The sequence below is a fragment of the Cebus imitator genome, unplaced genomic scaffold (genome assembly GCF_001604975.1).
Source record: "Cebus imitator isolate Cc_AM_T3 unplaced genomic scaffold, Cebus_imitator-1.0 Scaffold129, whole genome shotgun sequence".
Lineage (NCBI taxonomy): Eukaryota > Metazoa > Chordata > Mammalia > Primates > Cebidae > Cebus > Cebus imitator.
The window spans coordinates 522,722-544,380 of NW_016107444.1; the positions used below are offsets into that span (position 1 = coordinate 522,722).

General features: G+C 43.8%; 1 protein-coding gene and 1 long non-coding RNA gene across 13 annotated transcripts in view; both read right to left on the reverse strand.

The window, feature by feature from the left end:
• ERI3 (ERI1 exoribonuclease family member 3) overlaps positions 1–21,659 on the reverse strand; it is a 135,474-nt gene that overhangs the window by 102,309 nt on the left and 11,506 nt on the right. For 7 of the 12 annotated variants that reach the window (XM_017540759.2, XM_017540757.2, XM_017540754.2 and 4 more), the window contains one exon: positions 15,778–16,055. The exons of 3 other annotated variants lie outside the window; for them this stretch is intronic. In XM_017540759.2, the coding sequence (XP_017396248.1) occupies positions 15,778–16,032 (255 nt within the window). In that variant the 5' untranslated portion in view covers positions 16,033–16,055. The remainder of the gene's footprint in view (positions 1–15,777; positions 16,056–21,659) is intronic. 2 more of the 12 variants (XM_017540752.1, XM_017540751.1) reach the window with 1 other exon arrangement.
• Positions 12,683–15,765, reverse strand: LOC119473028. The gene is made up of 2 exons (XR_005202194.1): positions 13,228–15,765; positions 12,683–12,759 (listed from the first exon to the last, which is right to left on the reverse strand). It is a non-coding gene; the product is annotated as an uncharacterized LOC119473028 (long non-coding RNA).

A 21,659-nucleotide genomic window follows, 5' to 3' on the forward strand; every position in this document is an offset into this window, starting at 1 on the left:
AAAAAAAAAAAAAAAGGAGGAGGGGTGTAGGCCCCTGAAATTCCTAGAGGGCCCAGACCCAAGGCCCAGGACATATCAGATTGGGCCTATTATAAACATATCTCTGATAATGCTAGCTCATCAGCCAAGCCTTCTCCCCAAGATCAAGAAGAGGTGCTTTCAAGGGTCAGTCTCAAAACATGACTTGGCAGGGGCTGTTCCTCCGCAACATGAGGAGCTGTTTTAACAACGAGCCTGCACATCGGCACATTCACTTGAGCCACTAAGGATGTAAAAGAGAAGCTTCTGGGAAAAGACTCTCTGAGAAGTCAGAGCAGCAAGGACCTCACTTAGGTACTTCTTACCTTACCATATTGCCCAGCAATCCCAGAACCTCAAAATACTGACCCAAACAACCCAGTAACGGGAGAAGTGCCCCAATCTGCACCAAGTTGGCACAGCTCTATAGCCAGGGCACCTGGAGCATGACAAACACTTAGATGATTTTTAGCTGATAATGATTAGAAATGGAGCTCCAACACTACAGTCTGGTGGCATTAATTCCAACACAAAGGTTTGTGACCATGTGCCCAAGTGCCAGCCTCTGTGTCCAGTTGCTCAGATAATGAAACTGTTATTCCTGACCCTCACCTTTTCTCTCATCCAATTTCATCATTCCCCTAAGAAAAGGTTTATTTTAGAAACAGTTTAGTGTAAAAGTAGCACCAGGAAGGAAGGAAGGGCCAGTTTGTATTTACCAGCCCTCTTTCCCTACCCTAATAATAGCTTTATAATTTTTTGCCTTTGTATGCCCGATATTGTGTAGGATATCAGACAGGGGCTCGAGAAGGACTAGAGATAAGATGTAGTCTCCACTTTGGAGAAGTGCATGGACCATGAATGAAAAAGATAGGCAAACAAATAAAGAACAGTACACTGTGATAAATATCTTAGTGGAGGGACATACACAGTGTTATGTTTTTCCATTTACAAAAGTGTGGTTTCACATATTCTTTTTTTTTTTTTGAGATGGAGTTTTGCTCTTGTTCTCCAGGCTGAAGTGTGGCGTGATCTCAGTTCACTGCAACCTCCGCCTCCCAGGTTCAAGCGATTCTCCTGCCTTGGCCTGCTGAGTAGCTGGGATTACAGGCGTGCACCACCATGCCCGGCTAACTTTGTATTTTTAGTAGAGATGGGGTTTCTCTATGTTGGTCAGGCTGGTCTCAAACTCCCGACCTCAGGTGATCTACCTGCCTTGGCCTCCCAAAGTGCTGGGATTACGATTGTGAGCCACTGCACCCAGCCTCACAGACATTTTCTTACTTTACCCCCCTTAATCCTGGAAGATAGGTCGCATCATCATTACCATCACCATCACCATCACCATCATCAGGTCATAAATCAATACTATTAAGCATCTACTATTCACCAAGCAGGGACTGGCTGTAGACACAGAGATGAATACAATGAAAGGTGGCTCCTCTCTGTGAGATGCTCAAGTCTGGGCAAAGAGTGGAGAGGAGCTGGCCTCCAATGTTCTCCAAGACACATGGAAAATGCAATCATTTTATTCCTTCCATTTATCATTGTTTACTATGTGGCAGATACTGTGCTAATAGGAATGATTTCATTTAATCCTCCTAACTCACGAGGTGGGAATCATTGTCATCCCTTTTTCACAAACTAAGGCCCAAAGATGTTAAGTTACTTGCTCACAGTTATACAGCTTGTGAGGTACAGAGCTGGGGCTCCAAAAGGGAAAAATAAGACTGAGACCTAAAAAGAGTAGGACTAGCAGCTTTCAAAACCTGAAAGGTCAAGAAAAACCTGGTTCTCTTAGATTAAAAGGCTATCCTGTAGGGAACTCAAGTCTACTATCTCCTAGAAAGAGAGGCTGCTCTCAAATTTTAAGAGCAATGAATGTGGACTATCCAGGCAGAAAAGTTTTAGAGGTTTGCTACTGGAAAGCCTCCACCATGGCTGCAGTAACACAGATAGCACAGATGGCATCAGGGAAGGCAGGAACCATGCGTCTTCAGTGTGATCTCCAGTACCTAATTCCTATGCTGGCACACAAGCTTCACTCTCTCAACTTCTGTAGGGTAAACATACGAAAGGGCTGCTAAGTGGAGGAGACAAGCCAAGGGCCTGGCTGTACCGGAAGACACAGGATTCTCCACAGAATCAGAGAGGAGAATTGATCTGTCTAAGATGTCAAAGAAGGTTAGTGGTACAGCCAGGATTCAAACCAAGACATTTAACAGTTCGAAGCACTTTCTACTAGATCTACTCTCATCTCTAAGTGGTTTTCTCCCTCAACTACTACAAACCACCAAATCCCAGTCCTACCTAGGGTAATCAACTGTCTTGTTGACCAGGACCAAGGATTTCCTGAAACATGGGACTTTCAATACTAACACTGAAACATTACATTCAAAAAACTACCTACAGCACTGGGCTATCTGCCAATGGTGGATGAAAACTGGCCATAACTTAATAACTAAGAACAAAAGCCTTAGAATTTGGATTTTTCAAATATCCAAGGTTCCAATGTACCTACCGTCTCCCTCACTCAGTATTGTCCCTGCAAATCTTTTGTTTTTGAGGGGAGAGAAGACAGAAATAAAAAAGAAGCACCAAACAAATATTCATCTACCTTTTAAAGTGGGCTAGAGCAGAGATTTTAAACCTAGCTGCTTTCTAACTGCTCAGCTAGGAACCCCCAGTGATTTCCTTCATAAACTGAGGACAAAACTTCAACAGCATAGCATTTCAAACGAAATTTCACATCACCATCAGTAGATTGCAAGAAATAAATGTGTAAGTTGCTTTTGGGATATTCAAACTCCCTTCAACTAAAGTGTCTGCAGCAACAAAAATATATTTGAAGACAGAACAACAATAACAAGAGGATTCAAGCAGAAGGGACTTAGGTTAGACTGTTGGAATTCAGCAATATGGGACAGAGGGTTTACAAATTCTTTTTATTGTTTTTTGAGATAGGGTCTCCCTCTATCGCCCAGGCTGGAGTATGGTGGCACAACCTCGGCTCACTGCAGCCTCCACCTCCCAGGTTCAAGAGATTCTCAAGCCTCGGCCTCCCAAGTAGCTGGGATTACCACATCCAGCTAATTTTTGTGTTTTTACTAAAGACAGGGTTTTGCCATGTTGGCCAGGCTGGTCTCAAACTCCTGGCCTCAAGAGATCCATCTGCCTTGGCCTCCCAAAGTGCTGGAATTACAGGCCAGAGCCACTGCGCCTGGCCCACAGGGTTTAATAGTGCAGCTTTCTAACCCCTTTTTCATAAGCATAGATTCTCCTTTGCCTGAGCTGATATTTCTACGTCCTATCTGAAATAAAGGAATGAGCAGATCGTTTTTCATGGCTTTCCTCTCTCAATCTAGGAAGAACTGGCTTTCCTTCATAACATCTAATCTATTCCTTCAACCCTCTGAAGAAAAATCCAAAAAGTGTGTCCCCCCGCACTAAAAGATTTGATAAAGTCTAAAAGCAACACATACCCCAAGGTAGAAAATGCAGTCCCTGGCAACATGTGGGTTTTACCCAAATATTTAGTTTTGGATAAAAGTCTCATGCAAAGATGGGCCCTTTCTCCAAGGATCAAGAAGCGTCCTGGCCAGAGGGAAGAGGGGAAGTTGGATGGGAGAAGTGAGGGCTACACTGGGCAATGGGGTATGGTTTGCTTAACAGTTTCTCCCTTGGGGGAAGAAAAAAAGACATTTTATGCACAAGGAGCTTATTTCTTAAACAAACACTCGTGGTTTTGATTTACACCACGGTCTGCTCCTAAATAATTTATGGCGGGTTAAATTTATTGCCAAGCCCTGGCTGGCTGCAAATTCAAATTGCCAAATAATTAGATTTTAGGGCAAAGCTTATAAATTACCCGTCGATTTGTCCGGACTTGTTTGTCAGTTGCTTTGTGCTTCAGGTCATCTTTGGCATTTGGCTGTTTGGGTTTTAATTGCTGATTTACACTTTGACAGATGAGAGCTGATGCTCGAAGTTTCAGGACAAGGAAGGGTAAAAAATTGGAGCTTTAAAAGGCTGATTTTTCACCTACATGTCCCCCTCTACCCATCTCCATAGACCCCAAAGCAATTAAAATGTAGAAAACAGGCTGAAAATAGACACCGCTATTCTTTATTCAAAGGGGGTATAGGCTTAGAGTGAATTATAATTTACTTTTATTGAAATCTGAATTTTTTCAAAAAAACATAATACCAATAAATGAAGGAGACCAAGTCTTAGAAGCCACATCCTCACCCGAGGTATGTACACTTGTGTCTACCTCTATATGCACATGACTCAGAAACAGTCACAGTTCAAACATTTTTACGTACTCAATTGTAAATAACTTCAGATATTAGTGGCCTCTGTGAAGATGATCCTTCAGGGCACCAAACAACCAAATGATTTCTTTGTAGCTACCTGTATACATACATTTGTCATGAAATTAATTTAAACAAATCTCAGGTTATGTGCTAGAGATGTCCCCTGAAGGCATCACTAAGGAAGGGCCTGGAAGTGGAAGGGTGCCAAGCCCAAAAAAATCTCTCTGGATAGTACCCTGGCTCTATCAATATGTTGATAAGAAGGCCTGAAGGTTCTCTCTGTGCTTCCAGAGAAGAAGGGCCTGCCTCCCAGTCACCTGCTGTTCTCCAACAGCTTACGATGAGGTTGTGGATCAGAATAATACTAGCACTAATTCTACTAATAAGCACTAACACCTATAGCCATCACATATGAAGCACTGTTTTGATCACTTAATATGTTAATTCAGTTTATCCTTCCATCAGTCCTTTAAGACTGGTACTATTATTAACCCCAGGTTGCCAATAAGGCAACTGAGACAAAAAGAGTGCATGTAACTTGACCAAGGTCATACTACCAGTAGGTAGTCAAGATTCAAATCGAGACACTCCAATTTTAGAGTCTATGCTTTTTACCACTCTGCTCTACTGATTCTCATCAGAACAGCCTCTACCTCAGCTCCCCTCACACTGGAGGTCCAGAGTCCACATTCTGGGACTTGAGCACATGCAGCCAAGGCCTATTCCATCAGTCACCCAATAAAGTGGAGGAAAAGCAAGTGTCTTGCTCAGGATCACAAGACGAATCAGAGGCTTGGTCAGACAAAGACCAGTTTTCAAACCAATCTGAATATTGCCCTAAAGATACACTAGCTGGGGGTGAAGAAATGGTGGTAACAGGTGATCAAGACAAGACCAGGCCCACTCAAGCAGACTGAGAATTCTGGTCAGACAACTTGGCCTGGAGCCCAGGGAAGCTGGCTGGGCTACAGGAGGGCTTGCTCAGTAATCCCCATCCACAGCCCCAGGGACTGCTGCTCTCTTCACAGAACACTGCATGCCCATGGGGTGGTTCATAGATTCCCTGTTCTCTGCCCACAAGTGATGGCCAGCAGCCAGGAAGGTAAACAATTGTGCTGGCACGACAATAGATTTTTAAAAATTCACTGACTAGTAAGCAAGCAATACACAGACTGATATACCCCCACAATGCAGTGAACACATTTCTCACACACTGTCCCATATGATCACACATCTCTGTAAACAGGCAGGAATTACTCCCCCGTTTTACAGATGAGAAAGCTAAGAGGGTCAGCTGCTGTCAAACCACAGTCCCTCACAGGCAGCATCCCATCACTTGGGAATTTGTTAGAAATGCACATTTCTGGCCTCCACCCTAGCCTTTCGGAATCAGAAGCTCTAGGAGTGGGGCCAGCAACCTTGGTTTTAACAGCCCTCCTCCAGGTGACTCTGCTGCTCACTGAAGTATGAAGTTTAAGAACCACTGGTCCAGACTACAGCAATGTTTCTCAGACTTCCAATGACCTGAGGAATGTGTCGGATTACAGATTCTATTTCGGCTCTGGAGTAGGCGTGCCTGATATTCTGCATTTCTAACAAGCTCCCAGGTGATGAGGATGCTGCTGGTTCTCAGATCACAATTTAAATAGTAAAGGTGTAGTCTTGAACATCTATGTGACTAACTCCTTACTGCTGAGGTACTGACCAAGTGAGAATCAGAGCCCAAGGCACTCAACTCCCCTCTCAGAGCAAACCCTTACTCGGCTCACTTTTAAGCACCCGAGTCAAGCCCTCTAAGTCTGCTAACCATCCCTGGCTCTTGCTGCCAGATATTTCATCCACCTTGCTGCCAAGAGCTGGGGCAGCAAAACAGGCCTGTCACATCCCAGAACTTCATAGAGTAGACGGGCACATCTCTGTCAGGGAGCTAGCAAAAAGTCTTCTTGTCATGGCAGTGCCTGCTTCCTTTAGGAATACTGTCAAGACCAGGGCATCAGCTACCCCCAGACTGCTCAGCACACTGTTATCTCAGCACTCTAGAAAAACACCTTCCTCTGACCAGGTGAGAAGACTGCTCGTTACAGACACAAGCCAGAAGCTTATCTGGTCTATCTAACTGACTCTGGTCCCGAGAAAGGCCTCTCTAACTCTGGCTTCAAATTTGGAGCAGGATCACAAAATTCCTCCATATCCTAAGGCACCAACTTGGGGACTCCTTGCCAACGTCACCAGCCACCACATTCAACACCATCAACCATGGACTTCCTTTCAGATCTGCCCCTGACATTGTTTCTCTGGTCATATTACCTTTCCAGGGAAAGTACACCTGATCAAAATGTCATGTTTCAACCCATTCATCAGCCCTACCTCCCCATCTGTAACTATCTATCCCTTTCAGTTGATCAGTTGGCCTTTTAAATGCTGCTAGTGGTGTGAACAATGCAGACATAGTCCCTGGACTCCATTTCCAGACAATGCAATCTCAAATCATGGCTCTCAGTTTTATCACACTTTTAGAGGCCAAGGTTCCAAGCTTTCTAGCCAGTTATCATCCTATCTACCTAACCATCACTACCTACCACCCCTAGGCCAATAGCCAAACAATGCATCAAATAGATCCTAGAGGAGTAACTACCCACATTACCACTAAAGAACTCAACAATAACAGCTCTGCCTATGTTCTCCCTGATAATGGATCTTCCACTCAGAGTACCCCATTTACAACAACTACAGATTCCATGTGCCACTCCTTAACAAACCTCTTAATACCACTGACTCCTCAGTAGCCCACTAGTACCCAAAAGAGTTATGAGCTACAAAAGAACATGGTCCTCAAGCTTGTTTCTTTCCCAGCACACCTAAGGGTTACAACATATAACTTCTCTCCGTTTTCACCATCACCAACCAACATCCTAGTCCAACCCACTAGCATCTCTCTCAAGTACTGCATCCGTACCAGTCTCCCAACACACATTTTTAACCTTTTGGAACAACTTCCTTTCCATTCCCATGAACTCTGGCTTACAACATCTATTTCTGTTTCTTCTTTTCCACTCAGTAGCACATTCAAATTTCCTTTTCTGGCTCCCCAGGTGTACCCCCATCGTAGAGTATGAACACTCCTTACTTTCAGCAACATGGGCATCTCCAAGTAAGTGCCTCTGCCAGCACCTAACCCTCAGATCAGCCCTTGGCTGGAATGGCCTTCCAGGACTAGAAACTGATCACAGCACTTCAACAGAAGCAGAGCCACCTGTGTATCAGATCTGTTTTGCTGTTCAGACCTTCCAGATCTCCTTACTAGCCAACTACATAGAGGAACAGGGTCAAAACAGCAGCCTATCCCAATGCACCCCTACATCCAAATAAAATCTGCCCTGATATCTGTCTCTCCCTCCAGATTTCTCCTTTCTGATTTACCTCCTTTCTGACTCTCCCAACACCTAACAGAGTTTTGTCCATGGTAACATCAATACATATAAACACCCTTCTGCATGAGCCAGCCTGTTCACCCTTCTGCTGCAGACCTGCCAGCCTTGGGGGGGCTGGTGTTAACGTGGGTACACTCTTATTTCAGGCTTTTAGGCTATAGCTCAATTTTTACAGCCAGAGCTCAAAACTCATCACATAAATGTAAGGCTGTGGGTTTTTTTTAAGTAGTGTGAACACCCAGGGTAAGAGGATAAAAAATAATCATCCCAATGGCATCTTAATCAAAATGATGCAAGATCCTTTTCTCCCAATAAGACACAGAGATGGAGAAAAGGTCTCCTGATATCCATTTCCTCATGACAAACAATGGAAATCAGTCTACAAAAGAAATGTAACCAAGAGGGGAGAGGAAAAGCAAGGCAGGATAGAGGAGGGAGAAGTGAAGCCTATGGACTTAACCTAAACACTCCTTTGGATTTCACTTTCCCCACTGCCCCTGCTTTCCAACCTGCTGGCTTGCTTTCTGTGGCTGTACCTGTTGCTGATGCCCAGAGGAAGCTCAGTCACCACCCTTATGCCCTCCAGTCCCTTCTGCTCCCACCAATCTCCACATTACCCAGACCCTTCTGCCTCTTCATCAGTCATTCCTTCCACACTAATCTCAATAATAGCCACATGTTTATCTCTTTGAAGGGTCTAAACCTCTCTGGTTTGAAGGTGGGTCCTAGCAGATCCAGATCCAAATTCCCAGTATTTTTTTTAAGCAGGAAGTAGGTGAAGGGGAGTCGTCATGTCATTCTCCAGCCTTTGACTCTCCTTAGGGTCCCAGCAGCCCAACCAAATGCTATGCTGAGGTATCAGATTAGCCTCTCAGGCAATGCCTCAAAGCCTTAGCTCACACCATTTCCACTTTTGCCCTTACCCTTTGACCACACTTTGTTGGGTAAAATGCTCTTAAGTCTCTTCTAGCCTTTGTACTTCCACTTACAGCATTCCAATAAGATCTTCTAGCTCGAATGTGAGAAATGGGTAAAACTGATATAGATAATCCAACTAACTGAACAGTGAAATAGTTGCCAGGTTCAAAGTCTTTATTCTCCTTCTATCTCATTTTCAACATTTCCACAAACAACCCTGCAATCAAGGTCAGTTTTTTCAGATGTAGGCCATTTCATTCTGGCTTACTCTGTGAACCCCTTCTCTTCCTGCTGTAATACTTCTGAATGGCCTCAGGCCCACTTGGCTCTCTCTGGTCTCCTGAATTTCTTATAACATGAAAATATGCAGCCCTCCCCCACACTGTGAGCAGGGTTGATCATTCCCATCCTTTGTGCCCCCCCCCACCCCGTTAACAAGTACTTACCCGTGTCATGGTGGTTATCACATGGCCAAATGGTTGTTACACAAACGTATGCCCTCCTTGACTATGAGCTCCCTGAGGGTAGGGACCATTCCTTACTTCTCTTCATATCCCCAACATCTAACACAGAGCTTTAAGTTACAATCCAAAGAGTAAAAAGAAACCTTTTCATTGCCTCTAAGGTGGTTATAATGAGGTCTTCCCCATTTCTTTGCCGACTTAGTTGTTTTGTCACGTCCAACAAAAACTTTAAAAGGCAGCTCAGTGTCACTGTTATTTTACAGTCCCTGATTTCACTCCCCATTTATCAATGGCCCTATTCTTTAGAGCTCTTCCCCACCACCAACCTTAGCCCAGTGCCTAAAAAATCTGCATTCCAACAGCTGTCTCAGCCCCGGGGAGGCCACCAGGATAATAAGAGGCTAGGGGCTAAAGGGGATGTTTTCTGATTATGTGGTGATTTTGTTACCAGTGACCAGTGTTCCCCAAGGAAAGTTCCTGACCCCACCCCCAGGCAACTCCACAGCCTATTACACACCATGGCAGCTTAAAGATATAAGCCCTGGGGAAGGTGGAGAAGCAGTCTGAATAGAGCAAATAAACCCCTTCGATCCTGCCTCTGCTATGCCAAACACACAAGGCAGCCTCACCATGCATCAGTGCTCCATTCTCCGAGATGTATATTTTACTTCTACATTGCTATGTCTGCTCCAAATAAAGACAGGCCCTTCGGCTTTCATGTGAAGTTGCAATACAGCCAAGACTAGGACACAGCAAACGCTTGTTCCCATTCTGAGAATACTAGTGGGAAGCCATAGTGGGAGCCAAGGGGAGACCTATACTTAGGAGGGACCACCAAGAAACAGCAGCCTGTGGAGGAAGATGGCTTTGGGAGGAGGAGGGGCAAGTATCACATTTATGGAGGCAGTGACAAAAAAGACAAAGGGGACTAGTGGGCCGCCCCATTCCTACAACCATCACTGGCCATCAATAGAAGAATACATTTATAGTGACCCTGAAAGAAGAGATGTGTTAAAGTAGAGATATAACTAAAAAGAAAGGCAATAATTGCTCTGATGGGCAGGGGAAAAATTATTCCAGGAGTTGGGAGCCTGTGCAAGAATACTACGGCTCACACAGTCAACATAACTCAGCCCCCTCAAGCATTTTGTGCTCTGCTTATGGTGTTAACTTTAATGTCTTAACATATAACACCATCCACACTAACACAAAATACTACACACGCCAGATGAGGCTGAGTTATAGTTGCTGTGGGAAGCATAACTTTGAATTTCCTGATTTTGGTGCATTTAATCTCAACCATAATGTAACATTAAAGTCGGTTTTGCATTTCATTTACCAGTTTAGAAGAACAGCGTCAGCGCCTTCGCCTGTCTGTACAGAAAAAAGTGCATGCTGACTGGGGCCACAGGCAGAGGGACCACAATCTAAGGATTAGGCTCTCCAGGGAAAAGGCCTGGGCCTCATCTCTCCCCCTTGGAGGAGCTGCAACCAGGACAAGCGAATGGGAAGAGAAGGGTGGGTTCCTCCTCCAGGGAATTGCTTTTCTGTTCACTTAGTCACGGCAGAAACCAAGAACAGAGAGAAGGAAAGAAGCTAAACGTGGTGCAAAGAACAATGTGTGGGGCAGAGCAGGAAGGCTGCACTGAGGTTAAGAGGATTCCTGCCTTTCAGCCTTGAAGAAGGAAAAAGGAATCAATATAGTTTGCTTTATACGGATCTTAACCAATTTCCTTTAAAGTTTTCCAAAATGTCTCTTTCACAAAACAACAGTAACAATGTGGCAGCTCTAGGTCACACTAAAACCCTCCAAATGCCTTTCTTCTGTATCAGCCCTTCTCTGTCACCATTAACCCTCCCCACCTACCCTTCAAAAATAACCCAGCATCTGGACAATCCTCTAGAAACAAGAAACTCCTTTACTTATAGTTCTAACTCAAAATGCAGATCGACTCTGTTCAAGGTTTCCATAAAAAGAAAAAAAAAAAAAAAATGCCTCCGTGGACAAAGACCAAACACTAGAAACCTCATCCCCAAAGGTCATTTTTCTCCAAAATTATGGGCACTTGAATATAGATGAGAAGGCAAACAGTCAGTAGGGTTGCTGCAGAGCAGAGAGAAAAAGACTATCCAGAAGCCAGAGCACCAGGGGAGGAATGTGGGCAGCGGCCTGGATGGCAGCGCCTTAGATGGGGAGAGCTGGGCCGCCCCCTCCCTCCCTGGCCATCCAGACAGCTGACGTTACCTCCTCCTCCCAACGTGCTGTGGCCTATACCTCATTTTCCTCTCTTACATTTGCTTTGGTCTCTTCTGAACACTGAGGTGGTGAGAGAACTTGCCCCAAGGTTAAAGATGCACAATTAAAGATCCCACCAAAGCTTTCAGGCTGCTCTCTGGGCCCCAGGGTCACAACAACCATCATTCGGTGCACATCCACACCAAAATGAGCAATGTGAACTCCTGCTAGTGAGGACAAAGGAGGCACAATTCTCCTAAACCAGATAAAAATCTACTTCTATGTTAGGAAACAATTCCTAAAACAAGAAAGGAGCTGCATTCCTAAAATTTAGGCCCTCTAAAACATTTTAAACCATCTAAATTAACACTTAAGTGAAAAAATGTTTTCAAATGAAAAACAGTCTCCTACTCAACGAATACCTATCATGCTAATCTGAATCAAAACATGTAATACAAATGAGTGCAAAAACCAGAACACCAAAGCCTATTACTGGCAAGCCAACCACTCCAGTTTCACCTAGCTGAATAAAGTACAAAAATAAACAGCAAAACTGATGACAAATGGAAAATACCATGTTTTACCATGTTTATAACCAATACTGTTACTCACCCAAGTACAAAAGAGCTTACACCTGTTAGTTTTTCATGATGGCATTCCTTTAGGATAGTACCAGTAAGCTGACTCAGCTCACTCAGGGACTTCTGAAAATCAAAGACAGATAAAAGAGCCCCACATTAAGCCTCCAAATAGGTCATGGCCCAAAACTGTTTCTGCCTCTTATACACTCAAGCGGTAGGTATGACACACTCTCATAAAAAAAAGTGTACCATGCAGGGTCTTGAGTATTAAAAGTTCCTGCTGGTTGTGGTGGCTCACATCTGTAATCAAAGTACTGTGGTGGGAGCCAAGGCAGAAGTATCACTTGAACCCAGGAGTTTGAAACTAGCCTGGGCAACATAGCAAGACCCCAACATTACAAAAAAAAAAACAGAAAATTAGCCAGGCATGATGGAGCATACCGATAGTCCAAACTACTTGGTAGGCTAAGACAGGAGGGTCATTTGAGCCCAGGAGGTTGAGGCTCGAGGTTGAGGCTGCAGTGAGCCGTTATCATGCCACTGCACTGCAGCCTGGGCAACATAACAAGACCCGGTCTCCAGCCCTACTCCCAGGAGGCATGCAGATCATACTCATAAAGAATCAAAGAATCTCTGTCAAATGGAAAGCCATCAAGCCGTTCTGAGAGAGCACCAAGGAAGGCTGACCTAAGGTATATACCTTATTCCGGTCCTTTTGCTGTCTCTTCTGGCAGTTCATTCTCATCCCAAATCTCAACCTTTCCTGCTTCCATTTAAAATTCTTTCTTTTTTGTCCTTATTAAAATCAAGAGCAAGTTGTTATCATATTTCTTGGAATACCTACTCTTCACATGATGAAATTATTTAGTCTGGACAAGAAATCATCACCAAAACTATATTCAGTTTCCTTTCTAAGTTCTATTTTTGCGCCTCTAATGATTTTTGGTCTTATCCTGAGCTTTTCCAATTTCTCCACTTCACTGGTTAACCAGAAGACCTAAACAGCACAGAGGCTCTAATGAGAACCTGACCTATGTTGATCTCAATGGAAGGATACTATTCTATCTAGGACTGAGAACTTTACAAAACCGTCTTCTTAGCTTTCTTTGAATCCCATCAGGATCCTGCTATCTGCAAACCTTAAAAAAAGCTCTCCGATAAAAAAAGATTTGTAAGTTGCTACTAACAAGTCTCAATCTGCCATCTCTTTCCTGAAGATGGTCTGATGGGTAGTTCAACACAGATTTCTGGCCCCAAACTCACCTTCCCAACTGTTGATCACAGCATTGTAGAGGTTTAATGAAGTCAAGATGCATTACATTTATCACTTGCCCTAGATCCACTCAAATCCATCACTATGTCACAGCAAGAAGTTAGATTGATCTGACAGGATTTGCTCTTCTTCACAAACCCATGTAAGTTATTACTCAGTGCCCCACACTCTTCTAGCTGTTTGCTGATTGATTATCTGACGATCAGGTCAAGTATCTTTTCTGGAATCACAGTAAACTAACGGGTCTATAATTTCCAAGATCATTCGTATTCCTCTTTTAAAGATAAGCAAGACAGCAAATGCTTCTTCCCGAGTTCTCTAAAGCAACAGCTAATGCTTTGCTAATAATGAACCAGGGCAGCCAATTCCTTAAGTGCCCTTGGAATCACATCATCAGGGTTCATTGATTCTGGAGATAATCTTTAATCAGGCCCCGATCCTGGTAAACAATGTGAAGCCCTAACTCAGCCTGGGTCTGGAAGGTCTTGGTGCCTAAGTCTGGGAAGGAAGCTGGTGACACAAGCTGTTTAAATCTGTACTGCATGATGTCTTCAGCATTGTGATAAATAAATAAATAAAAAAGCAAAAATAATGCCCTTGAAAGAGAGATGAAAGGTGACATTGACAGACCAAACTGAGACATGATTCAGGCTTCACCTTCAGGAATATTGGCAGGACCCTCTGCAGGACAAGGAAACAGAGCTACATAATTATCTGAGCTTATAATCTAACTGAAAAGGTAAGAAAATACACATACATAAGCATATGCTGGAAAGCATTAAATGCCATAATGGAGGTGCCAAGCAATTATGAGTGATCAGAAGAGGGATGAATCATACGTGACAGAGATGTGTTAGATTTCAGTCTCATGTCCCACTAGGGCTTACTCAGTGACTGAAACCTATATCCACCGAGTAGTAGAAATAAATATAACATATTAAGATTCGGATCCCCGATTTCCAACCTGGGAAGGTTGGGAATCTACATAACCAAATCTAACCATCTACATAACCAAAATTCCCACAACGCACCACCCAGCTACCCCTACCACACCAGAGAAACCCCAGTAGTTTGGAGAGGCAGGGAAGAAGACTCTACCGTACAGGCAGGAGCAAGAGGCAGAGGAAGTAAATGTGGCTTGAGCAGCTCCCAAGCTGCATTCCCTTTCACCCAAGGGACCTTTCTTTAGGATATTCTCTTTATCCAGCTCCTGTGTTCCCAGCCCTCAGTAGGCTTCATTCCAATGCCCCAAAGGCAAATCAGTGTTTTAAGGGAGTATGGGAAAGAGGAGAGGAGAAAGGGAAAACTAAAGAGGCTGTGGTATCTGGCTTATGTAAAATAATCTACCCTTCTAAAGACAGAAAAACCAACCACAACAAATGAACCTGTTTATCTTTGAATGGACCACACTCCTCCCTACCTCCCAAGTGCCCAATGCTGAGGTCCCCTTCTTTCCCTCCTCCTTACTATTGAAAGCTGTTCCCAGAGCAACATGCGTATGTATCCCAAAAATCACACACTCTATAACTTAACCCTGTAGGGAAAAGTTACAATCCTAGAGCCAGGCATATTCAACGTATCAACACTACAATGAACTGCCACATCGGCACTCCCCCCCCCACCACATTATTCCCTCAAAGCAATCACCACATATTTCAATATTACCTGCAGCTAATCCAAGCTTCCTAGTAGCATTACCTTAGAAGGTAAAAGGTCTTTGAATACAGCTGGTGACTAATGAAAAAAAGCAAGCAAAGAAATTGTCCTTTCCAACAGACCAACAATGGTACTTGGTCAGGTTATCTAATGCTGTATAACAAATCATTCCAAAACTTGTGGCTTAAAACATCAATAATCATTTGTTATCCCTCACAGTTCCTGTGAGTCACAAATTTGAGAGTGGCTCAGCTCGCTAGTCTGTCCGAAAGTCTCTCCTAAGGTTGAGGTCACATGTCCACTAGGGCTGCAGTCATCTGATGGCCTGACTGGTGCTAGTAGATTCACTTCTATAGATTCACTTCTAAGACAGCTCATTCTCATGACTGGCAAGTTGGGCACTGGATTTTGGCTAAGAGCCTCAGTTCCTACACACATGTACCTCTTCTATTAGTTACACAGGGATATCTTTGATTCAGTGAGGGAGGGGAACTACTAAGGGTGTGAATGCCAGGAGATAAGGATCACTGAGGTCATCTTGGAGGCTGGCTGCCACAGTACTCCTTAAAGGAACAAGTGGCAATAGCAGGAGAATACAGGAAAGAAGAGAACAGAGAAAGGAAAGATAGGAAAGAAGGAAATATTTTGATTCCCAAAAGCTGATACCAAAGAGAAACAATGTACCCAGTTCTCCCCAGAGACTTCTCAGGTCTACCTTACACTAGCATACTTGAACCAAGTCCTGCTTCCTAGACAGGAACTCTAAATGAGTAGCTAAAAAACAGGAAGACATGAAAAAGCTCCTTTGGGTCCCAGGAAGCAAAACTATCCTCCCTCCCTCCTTGCCCACCCCACCTTTTCTAAAGCAAGGATGCAACAGTTACCTGAGGATGAATCTGTGGCTTGTCGCACGTGGCCTCAAAATCCAGCACTAAAAAGTAGTGATACCTCTGGGGAGGGAAGGACACCATTGCCGCCATGGATGCGCCAAAGCCGTGGGCCGCCAGCTTTCTGGTGGATATGGAGCAGAACTCCGGAACACCACAGGGAGAAAATAAGTGCGAGCCCAGCACTTTTCTTGCTCTTGAAAGTAAATACGAAGAAAATCGAGCTGCTCCAGTCTGTAAAGGTGCTAGCATTGAACATCCAGAAGCATCTAAAACTTAGGGGAGGAGAGTTAAAAAAAAAAAAAAAAAAAAAAAAAAAATGAAGAAAAAAAAAAAAAAAAAGAACAGAGAGCCTGGGTTACTCCCTCCCACTGTGGCCCTGCTCCATCTAGTCTTCAGGAATATCCACACAACATGAGCCACTCCCCAGTGTTTCTGGGCCCCTTTTCTGAATCACAGTACTTCTTACTAAAGTTCAAGACCCTAATAGCAGCACCTGCAGCATTATTACAGCTCAGAGTCTCCCAGATCATTCTCAAAACAACATGCAACACTGGCCTTCATCTTTAAATGGAGCTCTAAAGTTCAAAAGAGAAAAATTGTGCAGTCACTTCTCAGGTGGCAGCAGTTAACATTGAAGCTATGGGTCCCAAAGTAACGTGAGGTGACCCTGTTGTACAATCAGTCCTGGAAGCTAAGCAGACTCAGACAAACAGCAGAAAATGTCCAAGGCTCTCTTCTCAGCTGGACTAGGAGCCATTTGCCCCTGGCTTTCCAGTCTGTATCTTGACATCTCTACATACCCTCCTCCCCTCTCCCAAGGCAAAGGCAAACAAAGCGAATCACAGGGGAGTTTGCTCCCGACATTCTGGTGCTTCCCCAACCCCCAAACTAGTAAGTGGCACCCTGGGGGAATGAACAATGCCTGGAGAGCACAGCTGGCAACAGCCTTAGGCCTTCTCTCTTGCTGCCTTAGACTAGGTCCCTGCTACAGGCCCTGAATGACTGCAGACTTTTTAAATAGGGAAGAAAAAGAAAACCCAGATGTGGCAGTAATAGGAGCATGGCTAAAAGTCTAGTAAAGTTTTCTGAGGGAACATGTGCAAAAAAAAAAAAAAAAAATCAAATCACTTTTCCTTTAAATTTTCCCTTTAAATTTGCAGAATGCCTGCTCCTCAGATGCCTAACTAAATATAAAAATCAAAGCCTAAGTTTTACTCACAAATAACTCAAACTTCCCTAAAAATAAAAAAAGGAACAAAGCAGAAATGTTGTCTTTCTCTCTTTAATACCCAATATTCAAATTCTTCTCAACTTTAATCCTCAAATAAGAAATTTCACCATACAATATAGTAATGGCCACGGTTTGTACTTTCTGATGCACCATTCCAACAGAGCCAAAGGCTTCCCTCTGAATGGCTGCAAGTGGGCACCCGGCTCTCTCCACATAGGGTAGAGGAGCTAGCACCCTGTGAAGTCTAGTGTACACTCAAGGGCAATGAGGTCACTGCTACCTGAGCAGAAGCACATAATGCCAAGTATGGCTTGTCTTCCCATCTCTCTCCTGACTCACTGAATGAGCTACAGTAACTTGCCTGTATATTTACTAGGATATATGCTAGTGTGGGTCCTCAATTTCCCCATCTCTATAATGAGATTTCAGGGGGATTCAGTGGAGCTAAGATCAAAATATATTTTAAGTTCTTCATGGATCCTGCACAAGCACAGCACTTGTTTTCACTATTGCTTTATAGCCTCACCAAAAATACAGCCAAAACTCAGCCCAAGTAGACAAACGCTAGCTTGAGTTTCACTATGGAATCTCCTGGAAAGGCAAAAGGGCCAATATCCCTTTGAAGGCCAGAATGTTCACATCACCTATTCCTGAACAGTACTGGAAGCCTTGATGAGATGGGAGACATCAGTCTGCTCAAATTACCCATTCTAGTTTGGAGCCGAAGTCCCTCAAGGACTTAGACTCTTCTCTAACCACATAAAAAACCGTAAAGACTTCTGAAAATCCTAATGTTCTATAATGTTCATAGAATATGCATAGTATATACAGTCAGTCAGATCCTGTATACCAAATACTATAAGCAATTAAGCATCGTGAGTAAGGAGGGCTTCCAGGTTTGATTCCTGGCTTTACCACTTACTAGCCATGGCACCTTGGGCAAGCTCTGTTCTTCAATTCCTCATGTGTAAAATGACAATAACAGCAGCAACTACTCCATAAGTGAGAATAAAATGAGACAACACATGTAAAGCACTAAGAACAGTGTCTGCCATACAAGGACTTAATAAGTATTAGCCTATTGTTATTACTATCCTATTGGGCTATGCCCACCTGCCAAGCCTTTATCCCCAGATTCTGGGCCTACAAATCCAATTAATGCATAAGGTAGCCTCAGAGAATAATACTGATGTCTTCTGCATCCCTAAAATGCTCTAGACCTCCGATAGAGCATACTACATATACCCTATTCTGATGGCCAGCGGTCCTCTTCCCTGCAGGCCTTGCTTTATCACCTGGTTCCCTCTACAACAAAAGCTTCTCTTGGCCAAGCACAGTGACTGAGGGCTGTAATCCCAGCACTGTGGGAGGGTGAGGCAGAATTATGGCTTGAGTCCAGGAGTTTGAAACCAGCCTGGGCAACATAGTGAGACCTCATTTCTACAAAAAATAAATTGGGGGGCTGAGGCGAGCGGATCACAAGGTCAAGAGATGGAGATTATCCTGGCCAACATGGTAAAACTCCGTCTCTACTAAAAATACAAAAATTAACTGGGCATGGTGGCACATACCTATAGTCCCAACTACTCGGGAGGCTGAGGCAGGAGAATCACTGAAACCTGGGAGGTGGAGGCTGCAGTGAGCTGAGTTCACGCCACTGCACTCCAGCCTGGTGACAGAGTGAGACTCCATCTCAAAAAAATTAATTAATTAATTAAAAATTAGCCGGGCAGGGTGGTGCATGCCTATAGTCCCAGTTACTTGGTAGGCTGAAGTAGGAGGATTCTTGAGCCAGGAGGTTAAGGCTGCAGTGAGCTGTGATGCCACCACTACACTCCAGTCTGGGTGACAGAGCAAGACCACAACTCAAAAACAAAACAAAAAAACAACTTCTCTTGTAGGAAGTCTTGAGAGTAGACATTAGGAGGTCGGGCCTCCACATACCAGCAGTTACTGAGTTCCATACTTCCCTTACTTCTAACAACGAAGTTCAGTTCAAGTCAAGAAACAAAGGGTAGCTCTTCCTCTTCCCTTTCTGAAAAACTCAATCCTAAAGCCATTAAGTGCAGCAGCAGAAGGCAGATATCTGTAACAGGTGGAGTAGGATAAGCCAGAGAGGTCTGGGGAACACTGTCAGAGCCCAGGCAGGGTGAGGAAGGCATCCATGCAGAGGTGGAAAGGTGTGGTGCAGCATATCAGAGCAAGGGGAGGGTGGAGAGCATCCATGTCGGGTGGCAGTCCGATGTGGGGTGTCACAGACAGGGCAAAAGAGGCACTCATGAGGGGTAAAGGGCAGTGGCAGTAATGGGAAATTAGCTACATACAGAGGGACTGATCAAAGAAGTGCATATAATGAGGATAATGGGACCCAGGTTTCACACTGTTAGAGAAAGTAGTTAAAATATGGAAAGGGAGAAAATCTGTGGTGTTGGACTGAACTGGCAGGAAGAATGTGAACTCATGGTTTCTGATTAGAATTATATCAGATAAATAGACAGACTGATTGATACACACACACATAAATGTACGTGCATATGCATACATATTTCCTAGCTCTAAGGAAGAGCCAGGGAGCAGTAACAATGGCAATGAGCACACCTAGCACTCTACTACCTTCTTGTTTTTTGTTTTTTTTAAGACAGGGTCTTCCTCTGTTGCCCAGGCTGCAGTGCAGTGGCACAATCATAGTTCACTGCAGCTTCAACCTCCCAGGCTCAAGCAATCTTCCCACCTCAGCCTCCCAGGTAGCTTGGACCACAGGCATGTGCCACCACATCCAGCTAGTATTTTTATTTTTTTGTAGAGATCAGAGTCTCACTGTGTTGCCAAGGCTGACCTCAAACTCCAGGGTTCAAGTGTTCTTCCCACCTTGGCATCCCAAAGTGCTGGGATTATAGGCATGAGCCACAGCACCCAGCCCCAGTTGCCTTCTAAATACCATTTTCCACTAAAAGAAACAGAGTACCTTGGAGAAATGGCTGATTCCAGGGATGTAGCAAGAGAAATACACGATGAGCCCATAATATCTTGCACCGGAAAACAAGGAAACACCCAAAGAATGATGGGAACATAACAAAAGGATACAAAAGTCATCCACTGGCCAAGAAACAATGATAGTAATGAATTGTAACGCACTGAGTAGAAAACCATGAGTCCATAAAGATATAAATCAATAAAATTAAACTTTGATGTAAGATATTTACATAGTTTCAAAATATCTTCCCACAAAATACTTATTAATTACAACTAGGAGTAATTTTATGACGGAGAAGCCTGGAAGACATCACCTTAACCAAGAGTTCAAAGTGAATATTATCCATAATGGGATAAATCAAAATCATGCAATGAAAAGAACAAAGCATCATTTCTGTTACATTCCTGAAGATATACAGCCTAAATCTAATCATGAGAAAATGTCATACAAACCCTAATTGAGAGACAATCTAAACAATAACCAGCCTGTAATCTTCAAAAGTATCAAGGTCATGAATGCCAAAGAATGTTTATTGAGGAAAGTCTAAAGGAGACCAAAGAGACTTGATAACCAATGCAACTCACAATTCTGAACTGGATCATCTTACTGCAAAGACATTCTTAGGACAAGTGGCAAAACTTTAATGGGGTTTGAGGACTAGATGGAGGTTTCGTATCAATGTTAATTTCCTTATTTTGATGATTGTATTGTAACTAGGTGGGAAAAAGTCCTTGTTTATAGGAAATGCACACCAAGAATTTAAGGTGACAGGGCATTAGGTTGGCAATATAACCATCAAATGGTTCAGGAGAAAAATTATTTGTACTGTACTTCCAACTTGTATGCAAATTTGGGCTGTTTCAAACCTTTTTTTAAAATCAGCTGGGTGGGGTGGCTCACACCTATAATCCCAGCACTCTGGGAGCCCAAGGTAGGCGGATCACTTGAGGTCAGGAGTTCAAGACCAACCTGGCCAACATGGCAAAACCCCATGTTGGCATGGTAGTGTATGCCCGTAAACCAGCTACTCAGGAGGCTGAGGCAGGAGAATAGCTTGAACCCAGGAGGCAGAGTTTGCAGTGTGCTGAGATCACATCACTGAACTCCAGCCTGGGTGACAAAGTGAGACTCCATGTATATGTATGTATAAATGAATGAATAAATAAATAAAATTGTTGACTGGGAATGGTGGCTCACGCCTGTAATCCCAGCACTTTGGGAGGCCAAGGCAGGGGGATCACCTGAGGTCAGAAGTTTGAGACCAGCCTCAACAACATGGAGAAACCCTGTCTGTACTAAAAACACAAAATTAGCCAGGCGTGGTGGTACATGCCTGTAATCCCAGCTTCTCGGGAGACTGAGGCAGGAGAATCACTTGAACCCAGGAGGTGGAGGTTGTGGTGAGCTGAGATCACCAAGATCGCACCACTACACTCCAGCCTGGGCAACAAAAGCAAAACTGTCTCAAAGAAATAAATAAATAAATAATGAAAATAAATTGTTTTTTAAAATCCATGTGCAATGTGGTTAAAATTTTAAAACTAAAAATATAGGACAGGCCGGGCGCGGTGGCTCACGCCTGTAATCCCAGCACTTTGGGAGGCCGAGGTGGGTGGATCACGAGGTCAAGAGATCGAGACCATCCTGGTCAACATGGTGAAACCCCGTCTC